Genomic DNA, 19034 nt, shown 5'->3' on the forward strand with positions numbered 1-19034 from the left:
TTCCTCAGGTTCTTTCGCTCCAGTTAGCGATGATATCGTTCCATGTCTCTCCTGTCCTGGAAGTCAGACTGTTTGCTTTGCTCATATCTCCGATCCTTTTTATTCTTTTAGGTGAGAGCTCTCATTTGCAGGTTAGATCCGTTTTCATCAAGTATTAAGCAGCCTTGGAGCAAGGCAGCATTTGGGATGCAAATTGAGCAGGAATAAAAACGAGCTGAGCTCTGGGCAACAGAGGCTTCTTCTTTTATTACATACATGCAGCATTTCTCCACTTAACTCAGGATTAACTACAAACACACCTGACTCATTTTCTTCTCATTTCATGCAGTGACATAAATCTGAGTCTGTTTCCTTTTGAAGCAGCCAAAAATAACTCTGTAAATCTGAACATTGTCTCAATGCGCCGGAGTTTCACTGTTGGAGCAGAAACAGTGAAACTCTGCGGGTCGTTTTAATTCAGCCCAAATTCTACAAACTTCTGATCTGCTGGAGAAAGAAATAAGCAGAGAAAACAGTTTAACAGATAAATCTTTTCTTTGCTTTTTTCCTATTGGAATTATAATGGTTGTAAATCCAGCTTTAATTTTTTTATTTATCAGGAGGATAAAAGCTATTTAATATCCCAAAAACATAAAGCCAGGATTTGCTCAAAAAGTCCAGTCTGGTTGGTTTGGTGTGAACCCCAAGTGGACCAGAGACCGCTCCTAAAGCAGGAAGTGGACTACAGCGCAGGGCATTCTGGGTAAATCCAGCCAAAGCTAACATGTTAGCCTAGCGCTAGCAGCAGAAATGTCTCCTGGTCTTCAGCCAAAGACTAAAGAGAAATCCTCCAACACTAAAATCTGATGCCTCCATCTTGTTTCCATCTGGTGAAGAAGGAAGTTGCTCTCAGTGTCTTCAGAGGTTTTTGTGTGGTTTCCTGCAGTGGTTGTTGGTGCAGCGCCCCCACAGGCCAGGAGGGGAACAGGTTGGTTTGACTCAGAACCACAGCAGATGATGGAGTTCTGGTTCCAGTAGAACCGGGTCGACCGGACTGAAGGAGGGAAACATCATCAAAATGTTTTAGTTTATGCCCTGAACTGGAGAAATTCAAGAATAAATCAGGAACAAAGTCACTGAGAATCACTGCATTGTTTTGTAGATGCTATCTGTATTTAGTCAAGTTGGCCAACCAAAGTGATGAACAGTTTGGAAATACGTCAATGAACATAACATAAAACAAAACTATAAAGAAAAGACACAAACGATTAGTAATGATCCTGAGCTGCTAGCGCCACGCGCTGAAGAGAATTACAGGAATCCTAACATGAGGTCATAAAGTCACGATTCACTGTTCTAGGAAGGAACGGCCTTTACCTCTGACAGACATCTGAGACCAAAACCAGATTTTAGCAGCTCATTAACAAAACTGTTGAAACGAAGAGCAGCATCTATTTGTAGCTGTAGATTAGTGGGACAACCTTTCAGACGAGGGTCAAAACCAACCAAATTCATTTAATCCATCTGAACTCCTGGACCTGATGTCTGAACCCTTTTGATTTTCATTACAGCTGCTGGAGGTTTGGGGAGCTGAAATGGAACCTGAGGGAGGCGAGTCGATGTCGATGTAGCATCAGAAAAATGGATACAGTGACTGTTATTTTATCAACATCAAGGAAGAATAAATCAGACTCCACCATTAGTTAATATCCTCGAAATATTCTTATAAAAACCAGGAATCACACTTTTTAATCTCCTCCAACAAATTGTGTGGTTGAAATCCTTGAAATCCTTGAATTTAATAATAAAGTCCAACTCAGCAGATTGGCCAGAAAACTTAGTGGAAAAATGTTGTTTGTATTTAATGTTTAAGCAGGAAGCTCATTTACTTTAACAGGATCCATTTGCATCGTTTTAATGTTATGAACATTTAATTCACCAGCTGACCAAACCTGCTAGAGTTCCACTGGGGTTGCTAGGTAACGGGGCTGGGCTCGCTGGGGTTGCTAGGTAACAGGGCTGGGCTCGTTGGGGTTGCTAGGTAACCTTTCAATGATTTATGTCTTCTATTTTATACATTAAAGCAAGTTATTGAAATGATGATTTTTTTGTTCAGTTTTGTTTTCAGACAGTTGGATGTAGAGAAACATTTCAAAACATAAAATTTAGTTAAGATTTTATATTAAGGATGCACAGTGGTGCAGTTGGTAGAGCTGTTGCCTTGCAGCAAGAAGGTCCTGGGTTCGATTCCCGGCCCGGGGTCTTTCTGCATGGAGTTTGCATGTTCTCCCTGTGCATGGTGGGTTCTCTCCGGGTTCTCCGGCTTCCTCCCACAGTCCAAAAACATGACTGTCAGGTTAATTGGTCTCTAAATTCTCCCTAGGTGTGAGTGTGTGTGTGAATGGTTGTGTGTCTCTGTGTTGCCCTGCGACAGACTGGCGACCTGTCCAGGGTGAACCCGCCTCTCGCCCGGGACGCAGCTGGAGAGGAACCAGCAACCCTCCCGACCCCATTAGGGAAGAAGGGTGTAAAGAAAATGGATGGATGGATGGATTTTATATTTTACCTTGTCCCTCCTGTAGTAGAATATAAAATAACATCACAAAGCACGATTAATAATAAATTATAATAAAAACTGTCTGTTTTCATCTCCAACGTTTGGTCCTGGAAAGTCCTTGAGTCGCTGTGGGAAAGTGATCGAATCCTGTTACAAATATATCAACATATTCCAAAAACATGAATTACAACAGGATTAGTTTATCCTTCAACAGATCATGACCTCCAGTGTTTTAATGGTTCCTTGGTTTTGGCCCCAGCCTTGCCGGAGCTGGACGAACTGACCATGGAGCTGGTTCTGGTGGAGCTGGAGCGCCTCTGCCAGGAACAGATGCAGCAGGCCATCGAGACGGAGGAAGGCCTGGGCATCGAGTACGACGAGGACGTGGTGTGTGACGTGTGCCGCTCACCGGAGGGAGAAGACGGAAACGAGATGGTCTTCTGTGACAAGTGCAACGTCTGCGTCCATCAGGTTAGACTTCACCGAAATGTCCTGAAGTTTGACCGACTGAACAGCATCGGACTGTGGGACACTAAACATGTTCATCGTTCTAAGATAGTGAGACCGTGGATGTATGTTCCTGGTTTCACATCACCTGTTAGCCGTTTTGAGATGTGACATATGTATCCTCTCTCAAAGGGGCAAAAAGCTGCTCGCTAACGATGACTAGCATTGGTTCTTAGCTTTCAAGTTTGTCAAAACAAGATCCTAAATCTTACATTAATGCTCGATACATAAAGAAAAACGGATGCAGTGCTTTGCTACTAATTGTCAACACTACAACCACGAGAACAAGGCCAGGAAAAGGTTTTAATTAAAAAAGGCGACTTAAAGACCGACTCTGACAGATCAGAGCGGAAAGAAACAATTTAAATGTAATGCTTAAATTAGCTAATCTGCCATCAGTGTGTTAGCCTAGCTAATAGCAGCAGTAGCTAAGCTACCTCAGCAATCACTTATTAATAATCACAAAATAAACATCAAGTCTGAAAACACAAAACTGTGACGGACTGAAATGTTTAAATCCTGATGCGTCTCGTAGAAGAATTCAAGTCTGAGGTTTAGAGTTGATTTAACGTTTTTTCTGCGTCCGTTTTCCCTTTGCTGCGCTGCACTAACTGAACAGCTTCATCGTCGGGTTTCATTTAGTTAACGGTTCCACAGCAGCGACGCAGTGGAACCGTTAACTACCGTTAACTACCGTTAACTACCGTAAACCTCGATTCTTTCCTTTTTGGATGGAAAAGGAAAGAATCGAGGTTTTTCCCTCCAGCAGGTCGACACGTTCAGAAATACTTCTGCCTCACGTTTCGCTCTCTCTGCCAGGCGTGTTACGGCATCCTGAAGGTGCCTCAGGGTAACTGGCTGTGTCGGACCTGCGCTCTGGGGGTCCAGCCCAAATGTCTGCTCTGCCCCAAGAGAGGCGGCGCCCTGAAGCCGACGCGCAGTGGAACCAAGTGGGTCCACGTCAGCTGTGCCTTATGGATCCCTGAGGTGAGCCCACAGGATTCAGCCTGCAGGCAAAATCACATCGGATTGAAGGTTTACTGCAGATTCTTGGACAGATTTATGTCTGGACTTTGACTAGGCCACTCTAGTACATCTATTAGAACTATATTTTCCTTTGAGTTACTGGCAGCTGGAGGTCACAATGTGATGTTTTTGTTTTTATAGTATCATTTTCCTTCCTCTTCATAATTATAAATTACTTATCATAAAATGCACAGTTGTTTTTGTTTTCATTTTTCTCTTTCTACCAAAAACTGGGCCGTAAAAGTTTTCACATTTGATCTTTTTTCACCTGCCAGCTTTTTTGGGAATTAAAACAAAAATCAGGATGTTTAAAGTCTGCAAACAAAATAAAATCTAATCAGAAAATCACTTCAAGCAGGAGCTGGAAATCCGTTTTACCCAAAAGACTGAAAATATTCAGTCTGGCAGCAAAACGCTTCCAGGAGGACGAGTGGATGGAGGGAAGGATGGAGAGAGAGAGAGAGAGAGAGAGAGAGAGAGAGAGAGCTGCTTCAGAAACCAGAGGAAGAGGAGTTTCTTTGCAGGGGAAGGAAGTGAGGAAGAGGAGAAGAAAGGATAAGTTTTGCTGGATGGAGTGTTTCTTCCTCTGGAGGTTCGGATCTGAAGCTGCTCTGATGGAACCGGCAGAGAAAAGAGCAGCAACAGTTAAACTCATTTTACTCAAACTGTCACCAGCTTTCTATTTTCTTACCAAAACAGATCTTCAGTCTGCCAGTTTAGAGACTTTAGAATTCATTTTATTTTGGATATTAAAAATGTTCTCCAGTGTTAAATGTTTATTGAGCTTTAAGAATCTGCTCTTGCATTATTATGCCATTATTACCATTATATTACTGGAAAATGGTCTCAAAACACCAATATTATCATTTATTCCAGTAACTGCTGGGACGATTTATCGTCCAGTAAACTTTGTTGTTGTGACGGGTCGAACTCAAAGGCTCCTCGAACAGCATAGCATCGACCTTTGGCCTAAACAAATCATCTTTATTACATATTAGGCACAAAATTCTTAGTCAGATTTCAGACTGCTCAGTTCTGCCCATTTAGGGTCTCTGTCACTTTAAATCCAATAATCTGCTGCTGGCCACGCCCCCTGCTCAACGTTTACAATCACACAAGAAAATGGCTGCAAACAGATCCGCTATTACACAAACATGCATCTTTGAAAAGCATCAGTGGAGCCTCCTGCACAACCTGGCTCTGAAGCTGTGTGTGTTTACCTTTGATTCCTCAATTACTGATATAATTGAACAAACTTTTGCCGTCTGTGTTTTTCTGCAGGTGAGCATCGGCTGCCCAGAGAAGATGGAGCCCATCACCAAGGTGTCCCACATCCCCGCCAGCCGCTGGGCCCTGTCCTGCAGCCTGTGCCGAGAACACACAGGAACCTGCATCCAGGTACCACACCTGAGAACTGCTGCTTTCTGCCCAGGGGTGGCTCCACGGGGGGCCCAGGGGCGGCTGCACGGGGGGCCCAGGGGCGGCTCCACGGGGGGCCCAGGGCAGCAGAGGCCACCCTGCTAAAGTTCCTCTATATATATAAATAAATGTCCGATGATTAGAAAGTTTGAGGTTTTATTAGAGAAACATCAACAACCTCTGAGGGATAAACAACATATTTGATATTTATAGTATTTTTAGAATAACTGAAGGTAATATTGTTATCTTCGTTTCCTATTTGTAATAAATATGGAAACCTTTTCCCAGGCTGTCATGATGTCTGTGTGGAGAGTTTTCAGGAAATGAGGCTGTAAAAGTGTAAAAGCCTGAAGCCCTGGGATTTTGGTGACGACCTGGTTTTCTTTATAACTTTGTAATTTTGTGTTTTTATGAAGTAAAGCACTTGGAACCGCCTTGCTGCTGAAATGTGTTACATAACCGACCAGAGGAAGTAGAAAATTTTTAATGATATTGAGGAATTATTGACTTCAAACAAAGTCTTAATTCTGGCTGAAAAGTCACTTTTATCTTATTTCTAGTGCATTAAGACATTTGCACTGGAAAATAGAGAAAAATACTTGGTAACATTTCGTGTTTTTACAGTGTTTCCAGATCACAAATCTCTAATTGATCATAATTTAATCAATTCAAATGTTTTTTTTATGTTGCTTCCCTGAAACAAACCCAGTTAGCTCGTGTTAACCTGCCTGTCGTCCAGGTGAGCCCCTCGCTGTGTGTGTGTGTGTGTGTGTGTGTGTGTGTGGGTGTGTGTGTGTGGGTGTGTGTGTGTGTGGGTGTGTGTGGGTGTGTGTGTGTGTGTGTGTGGGTGTGTGCTGAAGGATTCTCACACACAGGCTGTCTGTGCAGCCGTGGGAGTGTTTGCTTTGACCGTATTGATGCTGTAGATTAACTGTGAGCCTTTGAGCCAGATCTGCCCACAGGGAGGGAATCTCACTCTCATGTTTCTGTAGCTGGAGGCGGCTGAACACACACACACACACACACACACACCGTAAAGATGCTGATGCTACACGGCAGCCTGATGAAGTGGAGAGGATTTTCCTCGTTAAAAGTTTCAGAATTGGTTATTTTTCTTTCTCTAATGAATGATAAGCCATTAAAAATACAAAATGTTTTCTGCATCGTCATTTTGTTCGTTATGTTTCGTCTTCAACTGTATAAAACGGTTTGGTTTGCAGTCAGTTAATCAATCAGGTTTATTTGTGTTGCACATTTCAGCAACCAGGCAGTTCAAAGTAAAAACAGAACATTTTACCATCAATTTGGATCAAACTGTTGGTCAGTTTTTCATTTCTTTTGGGTCAGAAGCAGCTGGTCAGGATTTAAAGAAGCTCAGTGTTCCGGCTGCTTTGCAGTTTTCTGTTAGTTTGTTCCAGATGAACTGCGGCGGTCCAAGCAGGAGTTAAACTTGATTTTATAACCGATTTATAAATGTTTTACTCCTTTATTCTCTTCTAAATAAGTTTCATTTGTTCCAGTTTATTACAAAAGTTTTTTATTCTGTCTTAATTCATTGTTAGCACAATTTCCCAATAAAATATGAGTAAAATTTTATATTTTATTGATCAACAATAAATATGTATGATGGCTCTGTAAACAAAACTGCACTTAAAAAAATATTAATCATCAGAATGGAAATTAGTGAGCTGATTTTAATTTATCCTTTGATTAATTGGTTCTTATGACATTCAGATTAAATATCTCCATTAATTTGTCAGGAGTCTTTTGTTTAGATTTTGAAACTCTATAAATTGAAGTACAACTTTTACAATAACAAAGTTTGTTTTAATCCTTTAAATGTTACAAATATTTCAGAGTATTTGACTCGGTTTCTGTTTAATTCTTTCCTTCATCAGTTTTAACTTGGTTTGCCTGATGACAGTTTAAATAACTTCATTTAACAACTAAATCCTTCAAGAGGTTTTTAATCCGTGTTTGATTAAACATGAAATCTAACGTCGGTCGTATTAATGTGTTTTCTATAAACTCAGGACATTTTTACTTCATGCTTGGATTGAGTTTGGAGCCTTTTAGACATTTTGATTTTAAATATCTGGGATTTGAAGGATGAGAGGCTGAAATCAAACTTTGATCTGATTTGGACCAAAACTTAGTTTGAGCAGAAGATTGAAACCCAGAGCAGGAACATTTAATTTGAATTATTATATTCTTTCTTTCTTTCCCATATAAACTGATGCTAAACGACTTAAATAGCAGAAACAGGAAAACCCCTGGAGGATAAAAACTTTGAGCTACACACTAATTTTTCCTTTCATAAAATTAGAAAAAACTGTCAAAACTGCAGGTTTTCCACTACAACAAACATGAATTAATCTCACCCAACACTATGCAAACCCTCCGTCTGCGCCCATGAAGACTGATTCACCTTGAAGTTAAAAGTGAAACTGACTGCATGACCTTTATTCCAGTTTTATAGGTCAAAAAATAGAAATATTCAGAGATGGAACTTATTAGAAGGAAATGGTTGAATGAGGAGGAGAAATGAGCCCTGAAGTGACGAACTGATGCAAACTGAATACTGAGAATCCCACAATCTCAGTATACGTGCACTATTCAAACCAGGGTATCAAAAAAGGCTCAAACATTTGAGATATTGACCATTTATGATTGAAAAAAATCTTCTAAATTTCCTCCCATTTAGCACTGATTTCTTACTAACTGACTTGGAAACAGGGAGAATTTAAACAGGTGATGCTTCAGTGCAGCCTCCAAAACGTTTTGAAACATTTCTGTGGCGAAAAGATAGAAATGAACCTGCAGACTGAAGGATACAATCTGCTTCTGTCTGTTTAATATGCAGCCAAAAAAACAGATAAACATTTTAAAACTGGGCCCAGGTTAAAGCCAAACATTTTTTACAGTGACGTGTCTCACACCAAGCAGCGGCTCCTTCTGACGCTTTATTGGAAATAAGTGGAGTTTTACAGTGGACCGATGGATTTGTTGTATTTTAAAACAGAACGGCTGAATCATCAGGAACACGATTCAGTGAAATGAACTTTCTTATAACGATGTTCATAAGATCAGACCTGGAGTCCAGTTTCAGACGGAGAGAAAAATAAAGGAATAAAAATCAACATGTTTGGATTTTTGGAATATTAAAGCAAAATAATTTGTTACATTTTCTCTAATTTATTAAAATTACATACATTGAATGTTTAAATTAAAGGATTAATTTAAAGGATGTGAACTCTTCTTGTCTGGTGACTGCAGAGTGACAACATGCCGCCGCTCTGGATGACCTGCAATGAATCGCGCTGAGAAACACTCAAACTATCACAACTTAGCAAAATGCCAGCGGTTGGCGAGGGATCCGTGTTCGTTGTGACCTGGTTTCTTTTTCTGCTTTGCTGTATCAGAGACGGAGCAAATGGGCAGAAAACACTTTGGAACCAAACGGGGCTTAAAAATAAAGTCAGATTTTTTATTTTTATACCAAAGTTTTTGTTTTTTCTTTTCTAAAACTTAGGTTAGAAATGTCTTGTGTCAATCATCCCTTCTGAGTTGTACAATGGAGAATCACAGTCATGATATAAGAATGTTAGTTTAATAATGTTGTTGTTAAAACATCAGCAGAACTAGATAACAAAACCAAAAACAGTTGAATAGCGAGGGAGAGGGAAGGTCAGCCATGCTAACTTGACTATGACCATTTTCACATGTAGATGTGCTGCAGGATTTATTGTGTTTTGGTTCAATTAAGAAATAAAAAACTGACCTAAACACAAAACAGATCATCAGTAGATCAGATTAGCTAATGTACCTCCGCTGTGCTAGCTTAGCTAACAGCAGCACTAGCTAATGTACCTCCGCTGTGCTAGCTTAGCTAACAGCAGCATTAGCTAATGTACCTCCGCTGTGCTAGCTTAGCTAACAGCAGCATTAGCTAATGTACCTCCGCTGTGCTAGCTTAGCTAACAGCAGCACTAGCTAATGTACCTCCACTGTGCTAGCTTAGCTAACAGCAGCACTAGCTAATCTATCGCAGTGATCACTTATTAATAACTGCAAAATAAACATCAAACCTGAAAACATAAAACTGTAACCGACTGAATGTTGTTTTTTATGTGGGAAATGTTTTTTGGTGACATGTAAATGGTTATTTATATAAGATGTTCATATGGAAACATCTCTGCGTCACAACAAGAACAGTTTGGACTTGGACAGTTTTCTGCGTTTTCTCTGCACCAAACGAAAAGCTTCGTCTCCAGGTTTCCTTTAGTTAACGGTTCTACTGCAGCAGCGAATCGTCTTTTTGCCCTCCAGTGAAACTTTCTGTTTTAAACAATAAAATGCAGCAGATCTACAGAAATCTTGAGAACCATGTAGTCAGTAGTGGGCAGTGAAAATGTTTTTGTCGCCCTGCAGTGCTCCACGCCCTCCTGCATCGTGGCCTTCCATGTGACCTGCGCCTTCGACCACGGCCTGGAGATGAAGACCATCCTGGCCGAAAACGACGAGGTTCGCTTCAAGTCCTTCTGCCGGGATCACAGCTCCGCCGGCAGCAACGGGAACCACGCCGTCTCTTCCGCCGCCAGCGGCATCAACGGAGCGGCCAGATCCGAGCAGCGCCACGAGCCCGACGGCGCCGGCGACCCGGAGCACGGCCGAGCGTCCCACCCGGCGCCGGCGTCGGAGCGGGCCGAGCGGGACCAGCTGGAGAGGGAGAAGGTAAGCCAGAGGAAGCAGAAGCTCCAGGAGCTGGAGGACGAGTTTTACAGACTGGTGGAGCCGAGCGACGTCGCCGAACACCTGGAGCTGCCGCTGCTGCAGGTACGCCACGCTGCTCACCCCACTTTACAAAACACACGGACGTTTTATTGAAAACACAAAAACAAGGACATTTCTGAGCTCCAATAGTTGAACATTTTCAAGAAAAACGTGTTCCTTTTTTTACTTTTAAAAATTTTAAAAAGTGGAAAAGTTTTTATTTTAAATTTTTGAGAAATTTCCATGTATATCCTACATCTTTGGTTGGAAACCTTTTCATTTCTTTTCTAGAGTCAACGCCTCTAGTTTGCTGCCATGATTTAGTATTTTGCATTCAAACACACCAAAAGAAATGGAGCCTGGTCTATTTATTTTGCAGGTGGATTTCTTGTATCAGTTCTGGAAGCTAAAGCGGAAGGCCAACTTCAACCAGCCTCTGGTGGCGCTAAAGAGAGACGAGGTGGACAACCTGGCCCAGCAGGAGCAGGACGTCCTCTACAGGAGACTCAAACTCTTCACACACCTCCGCCAGGACCTGGAGAGGGTGAGTGGCAACGAGTCTGTTTGGGAAAAACAGGGAACCGTTCCCACTGGAGGAAACGCTGCAGCTGTGTTTTATTCTGAAAGGTTAACGTCCTGGTTCCTGGTTCCACCATGTGGAGTTTGTGGTGGGAAGAAAAGCTTCCAGTTAAACTGGCAGAGGCAGTGGGAGCTTTTTCTGTTTTTGTTGGAAACCAGAAGATGGCGAGACGAAATGCGCTGCTGTTTGAGTTTGAACAAACTGTCTCTGACATCGTGATAAATAACACAGTAAACTGAAGTAACACGGCAAGCGAGGCATTTTTATGGGTTTGGTGGTTGGAGAACCTCAGACTCTTGGTGTGGTTGTTTACAATGGAGGTGAGGGAAGAGTTGTTGAGTAAATGGTGTTTAGTGAAGTGAAAATATGAGGGTTGGTCCCTGAGGTTCTTCTACCTCTCAGGGAATGGACGCACAAAAAACTCTGCAAAACTTTGGAAAACATTCAATTAATTGTTAACTAATATAGTAATAGATTAATCAATAATTGGGGTATTTGCTTAAAAAAAAACATTGAAAAGAGTAAATAAGCTGAAACCGGATAAAAAATCTAAACATTTTGCATTTCAGATCAAATGTCTGTAAATATGTTCAATATTGTATAAAAAGGCCTCAGTATTTAAATGAAAAATATACAAAATGTGGCCATTTGTAATCCAATTATTTGTCAGAACAATCGATTGATCAATTACTGAATGGATGGTTGTCCCATCGTCTAAACGTTTCTAACTGGGAATGAGTTTTATTTTAATCACCAGATCGATTAAAGGCATTTGTCCCTCAGCAGGCTAATGCTAACAGAAAGCTAATACTGATGCCTATAACAGTCTGCTTACAGCTGCACTCACAAAGTGAAACCGCGTTCAGTCTGGCGCCCGCTGCTCCCTGTCACCCAGTTTTGATAAGCAGCTTTTGACTTTAACTCTGTTTCTTTAGCTCACTAAGGAAATCTAAAATGCTTTTTATCTCCTTCCGGGCCGCGAACCAACCGGTTTCCTCTCATCAGGCTGCAGACTAAACATTCTGGTTTTTGTGTGATATTTCTTCCTCACGTCTCTGTTTTCATGCAGCCCATTTGGGCCGATCAGAACCGGTTCGGTTTAACGCGGCTGATTCAATTTGGCTCGCAGTGGGGCGACCAGCTGGCAATTAGGCGGCAGCGTCTCAACCTGATGACTTCGAATTCTGCAGCAAGCTGAAAAATAATCGATTTCTGTTTCTATCTCCTCTCTGCTGGGAAGAAGCACTGAAGGAAAAATAAAACCTCCTGAAAACAGTTTATTCAGGTGCTGGAAACACATGAAGATGTTTGAACTTCAAGGTTTGGAAAGTCTTTGATTTCTGTATAAAGTTCTTGACCTGCACAGATTGATGATAAACGTTTGATTTTACCTGATATTTAAAGATAATGAACATTTTCTTCTCTGTCTGGAGTTCATTCAGACCAAACTTCTCTAGTTTCACTTCATAATTACCTAATTTATTTCTAGTTGCTAAATGCCAGAAAACTTTCTTTAAACTTTTGTTCTCACCGTCTCTTTGTTTCGTTTATTTCTGTTTATGACTTAGAAGGATTTCTAATTTTGATTTTGCATCTTTAAGTTTGCGATGCATTTTGTACCCAAAGGAAAAGGATTTAAAACTTCAGATATTGGGGCGTGCTCCGGTGGCGTAGAGGTTAGCGCGCCCCACGCTTGGAGGCCTTCAGTCCTCGACGCAGCCGTCACGGGTTCAATTCCCAGACCAGACGACATTTGCCGCATGTCTTCCCCCTTTCCTGTCAGCCCACTGTGAAAAAAGGGACACTAGAGCCACAAAAAGGACCCCCTGGTGGGAGAAAAAAAAAAAAAACTTCAGATATCTCACTACTGAGATTTTAACACAAAAGGAAAAACGTTTTGTTGTAGCAGAAAGACGTTCCGTATATATTTTAGCTAATCTTTTCCCTGCTGCAGAAAGTATAATAATATCAGAAGATGTTAATAAATGATATAATAGTGAACTAAAACTGCATTCTTTAGTTCATTTGTGTTTTTTCTCCAAACTGCTGGAAAAGTTTGAAAATTACCTTAAAAACTCCTGAATTTTATTGCATGAATAGGAAAGGTTTGGCTGACAGAGTCCGGCCTGCGGAGCCGCTTGCCTCCTCCGTCAGTCGCTATCGATCGCTCCAGACCCGACCAACCTCCTGAGCAGTCAGCGTCTCTGTCCACTCCATAACGCCTCTCCCTCTGGAGCCGCCGCTATTGATGTGTGAGCGGTGAGGTGAAGCCAACCACGTCCATCTCTGAAGTCACCTCGGCTGATCCCATCAATACCAGGCCAACCGCTGAAGCGACGCACTTTAAGTGCCACAAAAGCAGCTCTCTGATTGGCTGCTAATGCTACGTTAAAGCTAACAGCAAACCGCAAATATGCAGAGCTGGTTAGCAACTAGTTACATTTACTAGAGCAATTTTATGTAGAAAATATACTTTTAAGAGTATTTTATTTCTACTCTTGATTAAAGTTTCTGGATTTTTTACTGAGTTTCAATTAAAACTTCGCCAGAAATTTTTTTTATAAGTTCTGCTTTCAAAATGAAAAATTTGAGATTTTTTGTTTTCGTCCGATTGTTTTTTATTTCATAATTTTGTGACTTACGAATTACTTTTATTTTGGTCTTTAAAAGTTTGAGTCTCTAAGATTGCTTTTAGCGCCATATATATATATATATATATATATATATATATATATATATATATATATATATATATATATATATATATATATATATATATATATATATATCATATATACATATATATATATATATATATATATATATATATATATACATATATATGTATATATATATATATATATATATAGTACATTACAGGTTTTAAATTTAATTCATAATGTTCTTAAACGTTGAGTTGGTGAAACCTGCAGAAATCCTAATCAGCGGATTCGTGATGAACGATGATGGTTCAGATAATTACTGACATGTTACTGTATTTACCAATAAACATAATTAAAATAATTTGTGATTAGAATGGGTAATGTTTAGTTATTTTACAGCGTGAGGTGTTTGTGTTAACGGGCCTCCAGTTCTTTCTTCTCTCCCAGTCTGACAGAAAACTGCATCGATTCTCGGTGCTGCTGCCAGCATTGATCTGGACTCGGCCGCATTTTGTCCGAGTGAGAGCCGACAGCTCAGCGCTGCGACGCTGCTGGCTGTCCATAAGCTGGACGAACTTCCTCACACTTCATCTGTCTCCTTCAGGTCCTTTGACTCTGGTTCTCTCACTGAAGGTGGAAGAAAAAGCTAAAAGAACTCATGAATTTTAATACTAACCTCTAATAATCTTAGAAATTTTGTTTCAAACTTTTGACTCTTCAAACTCAGAAATTTTCTTTAAAAAAACTTAGAAATTTTAGAATTTTTGGAAATTTTCTTGTTGTGCCAAGAACATTTTTGAGATCAATATCAAAATTTCTCATTTTTTTCTAGCAAATTTTCCACTTTTCAAATTGTTCTCCTTCCTTCTGTCTTCACCGTCGTTCTCATGGTTTCAGTCTTTAGAAATGTTGCAGCGTGTTTTTAAGCTCAGTCTTCTGCTGTTGTGTTTGTGTGGGAAGAAAAATAATTCAGGGTTTTCTGTCAAATTGAAAAATCTTCTCCATGCCACCATTTGGCATCCCGGGACGCCGACCCGATCAGAACCCGCCGGCTGAAACGTCCGCCCTGCTGCCGTTGTGAATAAATGCGTGTCGGTACCGGAGGATCCGGGGGTCTAACGTCGGGCGGATTATCTCCCTCCTCTTCCTCTTTGAAGTGCTGCCAATGGAACGAATTGCACCGTGCGCTCCCTAATGCACTGCTGAGCTTTCTCCATTTCTGCACTCCCCTCCTGAGCGCAGCCCAGAAAAAACTTGTTCCTCGTCAATATCACCACATTATTCATCCGATCAGTATGCAACAGGTGAAAGCCGGGTGAAGCCCAGTGATTGGATACAGAAAGCTGCTTTTCTTCTTATCTTTCTGCTCCACAGGTAGAGACATGTTGCAACGGGGCGTCATGCAGGAAGAGGCTGCTTGCTAACCATGGCTAGCATTGATTTTAGCTCTTAGTTGTCAACATAAGGTAGTAAATCTTAAATGTTCGCCTGATATATAAAAGAAAAAGTGATGATGAAGAGCTTTGCTAAGAATTGCCAAAAATATGACAACCAGATAACAAGATCAAGAAAATGTTTCAGTTTAAAATAGATCAGAGCAGGAGGGAGTGGGCAAGTTATGCTAGCTTGACTATGACAACCTGAACGTGTAGATGGTGCTGTGGAAGTCAGTGTGTTTTGGTTTAGTTGGAAAAAATTAAAAAGGCGATCTAATAGCGATCACTTATTAATAATCACAAAATTAACATCAAGCCTGAAATCATAAAACTGTAACCGACTGAATGTTCTGTTTTTTGTGTGGGAATGTTTGAGTGTTTTTTAAGTGTTGAAGATGTGGTGTTGTCAGTTGCCATGGCAACCAGTCTGCGTAGCATAGACAACAAAAGAAGAATAGGAGCGGTTTAGAGTTGTATTTGAATGGTTTCTACATTATTTTTCTCTTTTGCTGCGGCGCATAAAAATGTAAAATTTTCAAAGTTTCTTTTGGTGATTAAATTACTTTTAGATTACTAATTTTTAAAGAAACACAAACACCTTTGGGTCTCATACTGGTGTTGATATTTTTAGACAAATTCTGAGCAAGACAATTAAACAAAACGACTTTTTACCATCATCTCCCTCTAACAGAACAATGGTGGTTTCACTTGGTGTCAGAACAATGCAGCCCAAAGCAGCAACGAGAGCAAATCAGAGCCAAACGAGTCAAATACTAAAGGCCAGCGTGAGAATATTAAACAAAAACTTTGATTTGTTTTGTTGGACTGGAAAGCAGCCATGCAGAATAAAAATGTGTTTATATTCCTCAGAGGTATGTAATAACCAGCCAAGAAATTTATTGACTGAGGTTTAATTTTCCAGTGAATACAGGAATAATGAAAATCTAACTTGTGCTTCTATGAAGTCAGAGAGGGCAGGTTTCTGCAGCAAATACTTTTATCGTGGATCATTTTAAGACATTTTTGCAACATTTCCAGGTTGGTGGAGCTAAAGTGAAGCCTACAGTATTAACTTTTACAATCACATTGAACGTTATCTCACAAATACATTTATTGCTGTTTATTTTATTTTTACAGAGGACCAACATTTTTGTACTAATTTAGATTGTATGTGGTGCAGGCCTTAAAATGTCTTAAATTCATTTTTAAACTGTAAGTTGACCTTAAATAAGTGTCTTATATTTTGTCAATGCAGGACTATTTAATCTTGCATATTTAGTTTTTCTGTCAGGCAAAAGTTTGATTTGCATTCTGACAACTTTATTGTGTTCTGAGATTCGAGGTTGTTGAGGCTACCGCTAACTAGCTGCTAATACACCTTGCTAACTAGCTAGCTAGCTTTTCTGTGTCTATCATGGGTAAGTGCAAAAATATCTGCATTTGGCTGGAAGATGTTCATTATTGTCACTGGATATCTTCTGTTGCTAACCCAGATATCCTTAAAAAGTCCTTAAAAGGTCGTAAATAAATAGAATGTTATTAAATTCAGATTAAGTTGGCCTTAAAAATGCTAATCACAGGTCTTACATTTTGTTGTTGCAAGATTATTTAATTTTGTATCTTCAGGCAGAAGTTTGAGTCTTCAGACTTCTTCATAGAGTTCTGTGAGTTGATCAGTAACTAGCTGCTAATTCACCTTTGTTAGCTCGCTAACTAGATAGCTAGCTTTGTGTTCATTCTAAATGCAAAGGAATCGCCAGTTGGCTGGACAATGTTTGTTTTTGCCACTGGTTCAGTTCTGTTGCCAAGCCAGCAGGATCCCCCAATCAACTCCAATATGTTTCAGACTTAAATTGAATTCAAGGTGACATTAAGAGTCTTAAAAAGTCTTAAATTTGACTTGCTGAAACCTGAATTCATTGTGAAGACCTGAAGGCCAGAACGATGTGAGACCTGATTCAGTAGGAAAGGAAAGCAGGTGTGAAAGTGTCTCGTCTTAATTTATTATTATTATTATTATTATTATTATTATTATTATTATTATTATTATTATTATTATTAAATTAACTAAAACTACCAAAGTAGTAAAATCTCAAATTGATTAATTAACTAAAATAAATGAGAATGGTAATGAATGTGGGCTAAATGGAATATATTGTGTTACTAAAACATCCTGAAATTATTTCTTAGCCTTTCAAAATGAAGTGAAATAAAAAATCTTTTCCTTCCAACAAGCAGTTTATATCACATTACTGTCGCTAAGCTATCACCAAAATGGTGTCAGTAAAAGTTGGTAGTTGGTTGGTTATTTAAAAATAATTGAATAAGTATTTTGAAAATTATTCTGTTGGGTATTTATTACACAATTGCTGTTTACACCATCACAATAATTTAACCTTTTTGAATTCTGCACCTAAAAATTAACCAAAGTTTGAAAAACTTTAATTACTATTACAACTAAAAAACTAAAATATATTTAACTAATAAAAACTAACAAACACTCTAAAAACTAACTAAAACTAACTGAATTAGACAAACAAAGAATCATAATGAATCTAAACTAAAATGAAAACCTGAACCTCTGACTGGATATTTTCATATCGGTACCAGTACCAGTACCAGTATCGGTACCGGTACCAGTACCGGTATCGGTATCGGTACCGGTATCGGTACCGCCTGCTGGCTGGCGGCGCCGCTCCGTGTCCGGCCCTTTGCTCTCATTCAATAAATATTTTTCATCAAACTCGACCCGGCATGAGAAAAGCAAATGAAACATAAAGCAAAGATGTTTTCATTATTTCAGCTAATCAGGTTTTTTTTTTCTCAACTTCCTTTTTCCTCTTTTGACGTCTAACAAAGTAAAAACCAGAGGAAAAAGGCTGCTATGAAGTTTATAAAGAGGTAATTATGGAAAATGTGCGTTAAGCTTTCAGATGGTTGTTAGGAAGCAGCAGGTAATCTGTGTTGGTGCTCCGTGTTCGGAGGGAAGAAAGCTGCTGCAGCCCTGGCAGCAGGTTACAATTTCACAGCTTGTTTGCTTTCCACAAAACTCCCCTGGTGCTTCAGTTCGACGAGAACAGAGAAGAAGTCTGGAGGCCAAACGAGACCGTCTGGAAAACTTCAGCATGTTCAAGCTGGAGATAAAGTTAATTAAAATACATCTGGGAGCCAAAAAGACCAGAAATAAAAGATTTTTCTACTTTGTTGAGCAGGTAGTGAGGATTAGTGGACTTACACGGATTCCTGTCGGGTTCAGAAAACTTTATTTTTGTGTTTTTATCTCACATAGGCCTGTCACAATAATCAATATGTAAATTAATCAAATGATAAATTACAGCAAGCTCAATAGTTTCTATTAGCATGATTTATTGTTTTTCTCTTTCTACCAACTGGATGATAAAACTTTTCATTCTGGTGTTTTGGGCCCAACTGGCCTTTTAATGAAGGTTCATTTTGTTTCTTAATTCATTTTTATTTGTTGTTTTATTTATTTTGGATATTTAAAATGTCTTCTGGTTCCAGTGTTATATGTTCATTACAATTTAAAGTTTGTTGGTCTTTGAGAATGTGTTGTAGCATTATTATCATTATTTTACTGGAAAATTGTCTCAAAACAACAATATCATCATTTAATAACTTCTGGGGCAATTTATCACCTTACAACATTTATGGTGACTTTCCTGGTTTCACATTTCGCTCAGTCTCTTAAGAGTAATATTTATAAGGGTGGAAATGATTGAATGTCATAAGTCAATAATTCTTAATATTGAGGACAGAGTTCCAGTTTCACTGGCAGGAAAAATGTCTTGGTATAAAAGAAATAATCTGCCAGTGAAACTGGAACATTTCCATCTATAAGGAGGAATTATTGACTGAAAACAAAAACAAACTCCTGTTTGTAGCTGAAAAGTTACTGTGAGTTAGTTTGGTCTTATATCAAGTGAATAAGATATTTGTTCTAGAAACTAAGAAATATTTGCTCATATTTAGTGTTTTTGCAGTGTTGGTCGGAGCAAAAGGAGCAGTTGACAGTCGTTAACTCATTCTAAGAATAAAAATGTACCAGAAGTTACAAGTTCTCTCTCTACTTGCCA

The 19034-nt window shown here is 39.5% G+C and overlaps 1 protein-coding gene across 3 annotated transcripts in view; it reads left to right on the top strand.

Annotated features, from left to right (window-relative positions):
• Nucleotides 1–19034, top strand: part of jade2 (jade family PHD finger 2) — a 150537-nt gene that overhangs the window by 91548 nt on the left and 39955 nt on the right. For all 3 annotated transcript variants that reach the window (XM_044140396.1, XM_044140398.1, XM_044140397.1), the window contains exons 6-10: nucleotides 2796–3007; nucleotides 3863–4030; nucleotides 5351–5467; nucleotides 9920–10324; nucleotides 10641–10805. In XM_044140396.1, the coding sequence (XP_043996331.1) occupies nucleotides 2796–3007; nucleotides 3863–4030; nucleotides 5351–5467; nucleotides 9920–10324; nucleotides 10641–10805 (1067 nt within the window). The remainder of the gene's footprint in view (nucleotides 1–2795; nucleotides 3008–3862; nucleotides 4031–5350; nucleotides 5468–9919; nucleotides 10325–10640; nucleotides 10806–19034) is intronic.

The sequence above is a fragment of the Gambusia affinis genome, linkage group LG15, assembly GCF_019740435.1.
Source record: "Gambusia affinis linkage group LG15, SWU_Gaff_1.0, whole genome shotgun sequence".
In the NCBI taxonomy this organism is placed as follows: Eukaryota; Metazoa; Chordata; class Actinopteri; order Cyprinodontiformes; family Poeciliidae; genus Gambusia; species Gambusia affinis.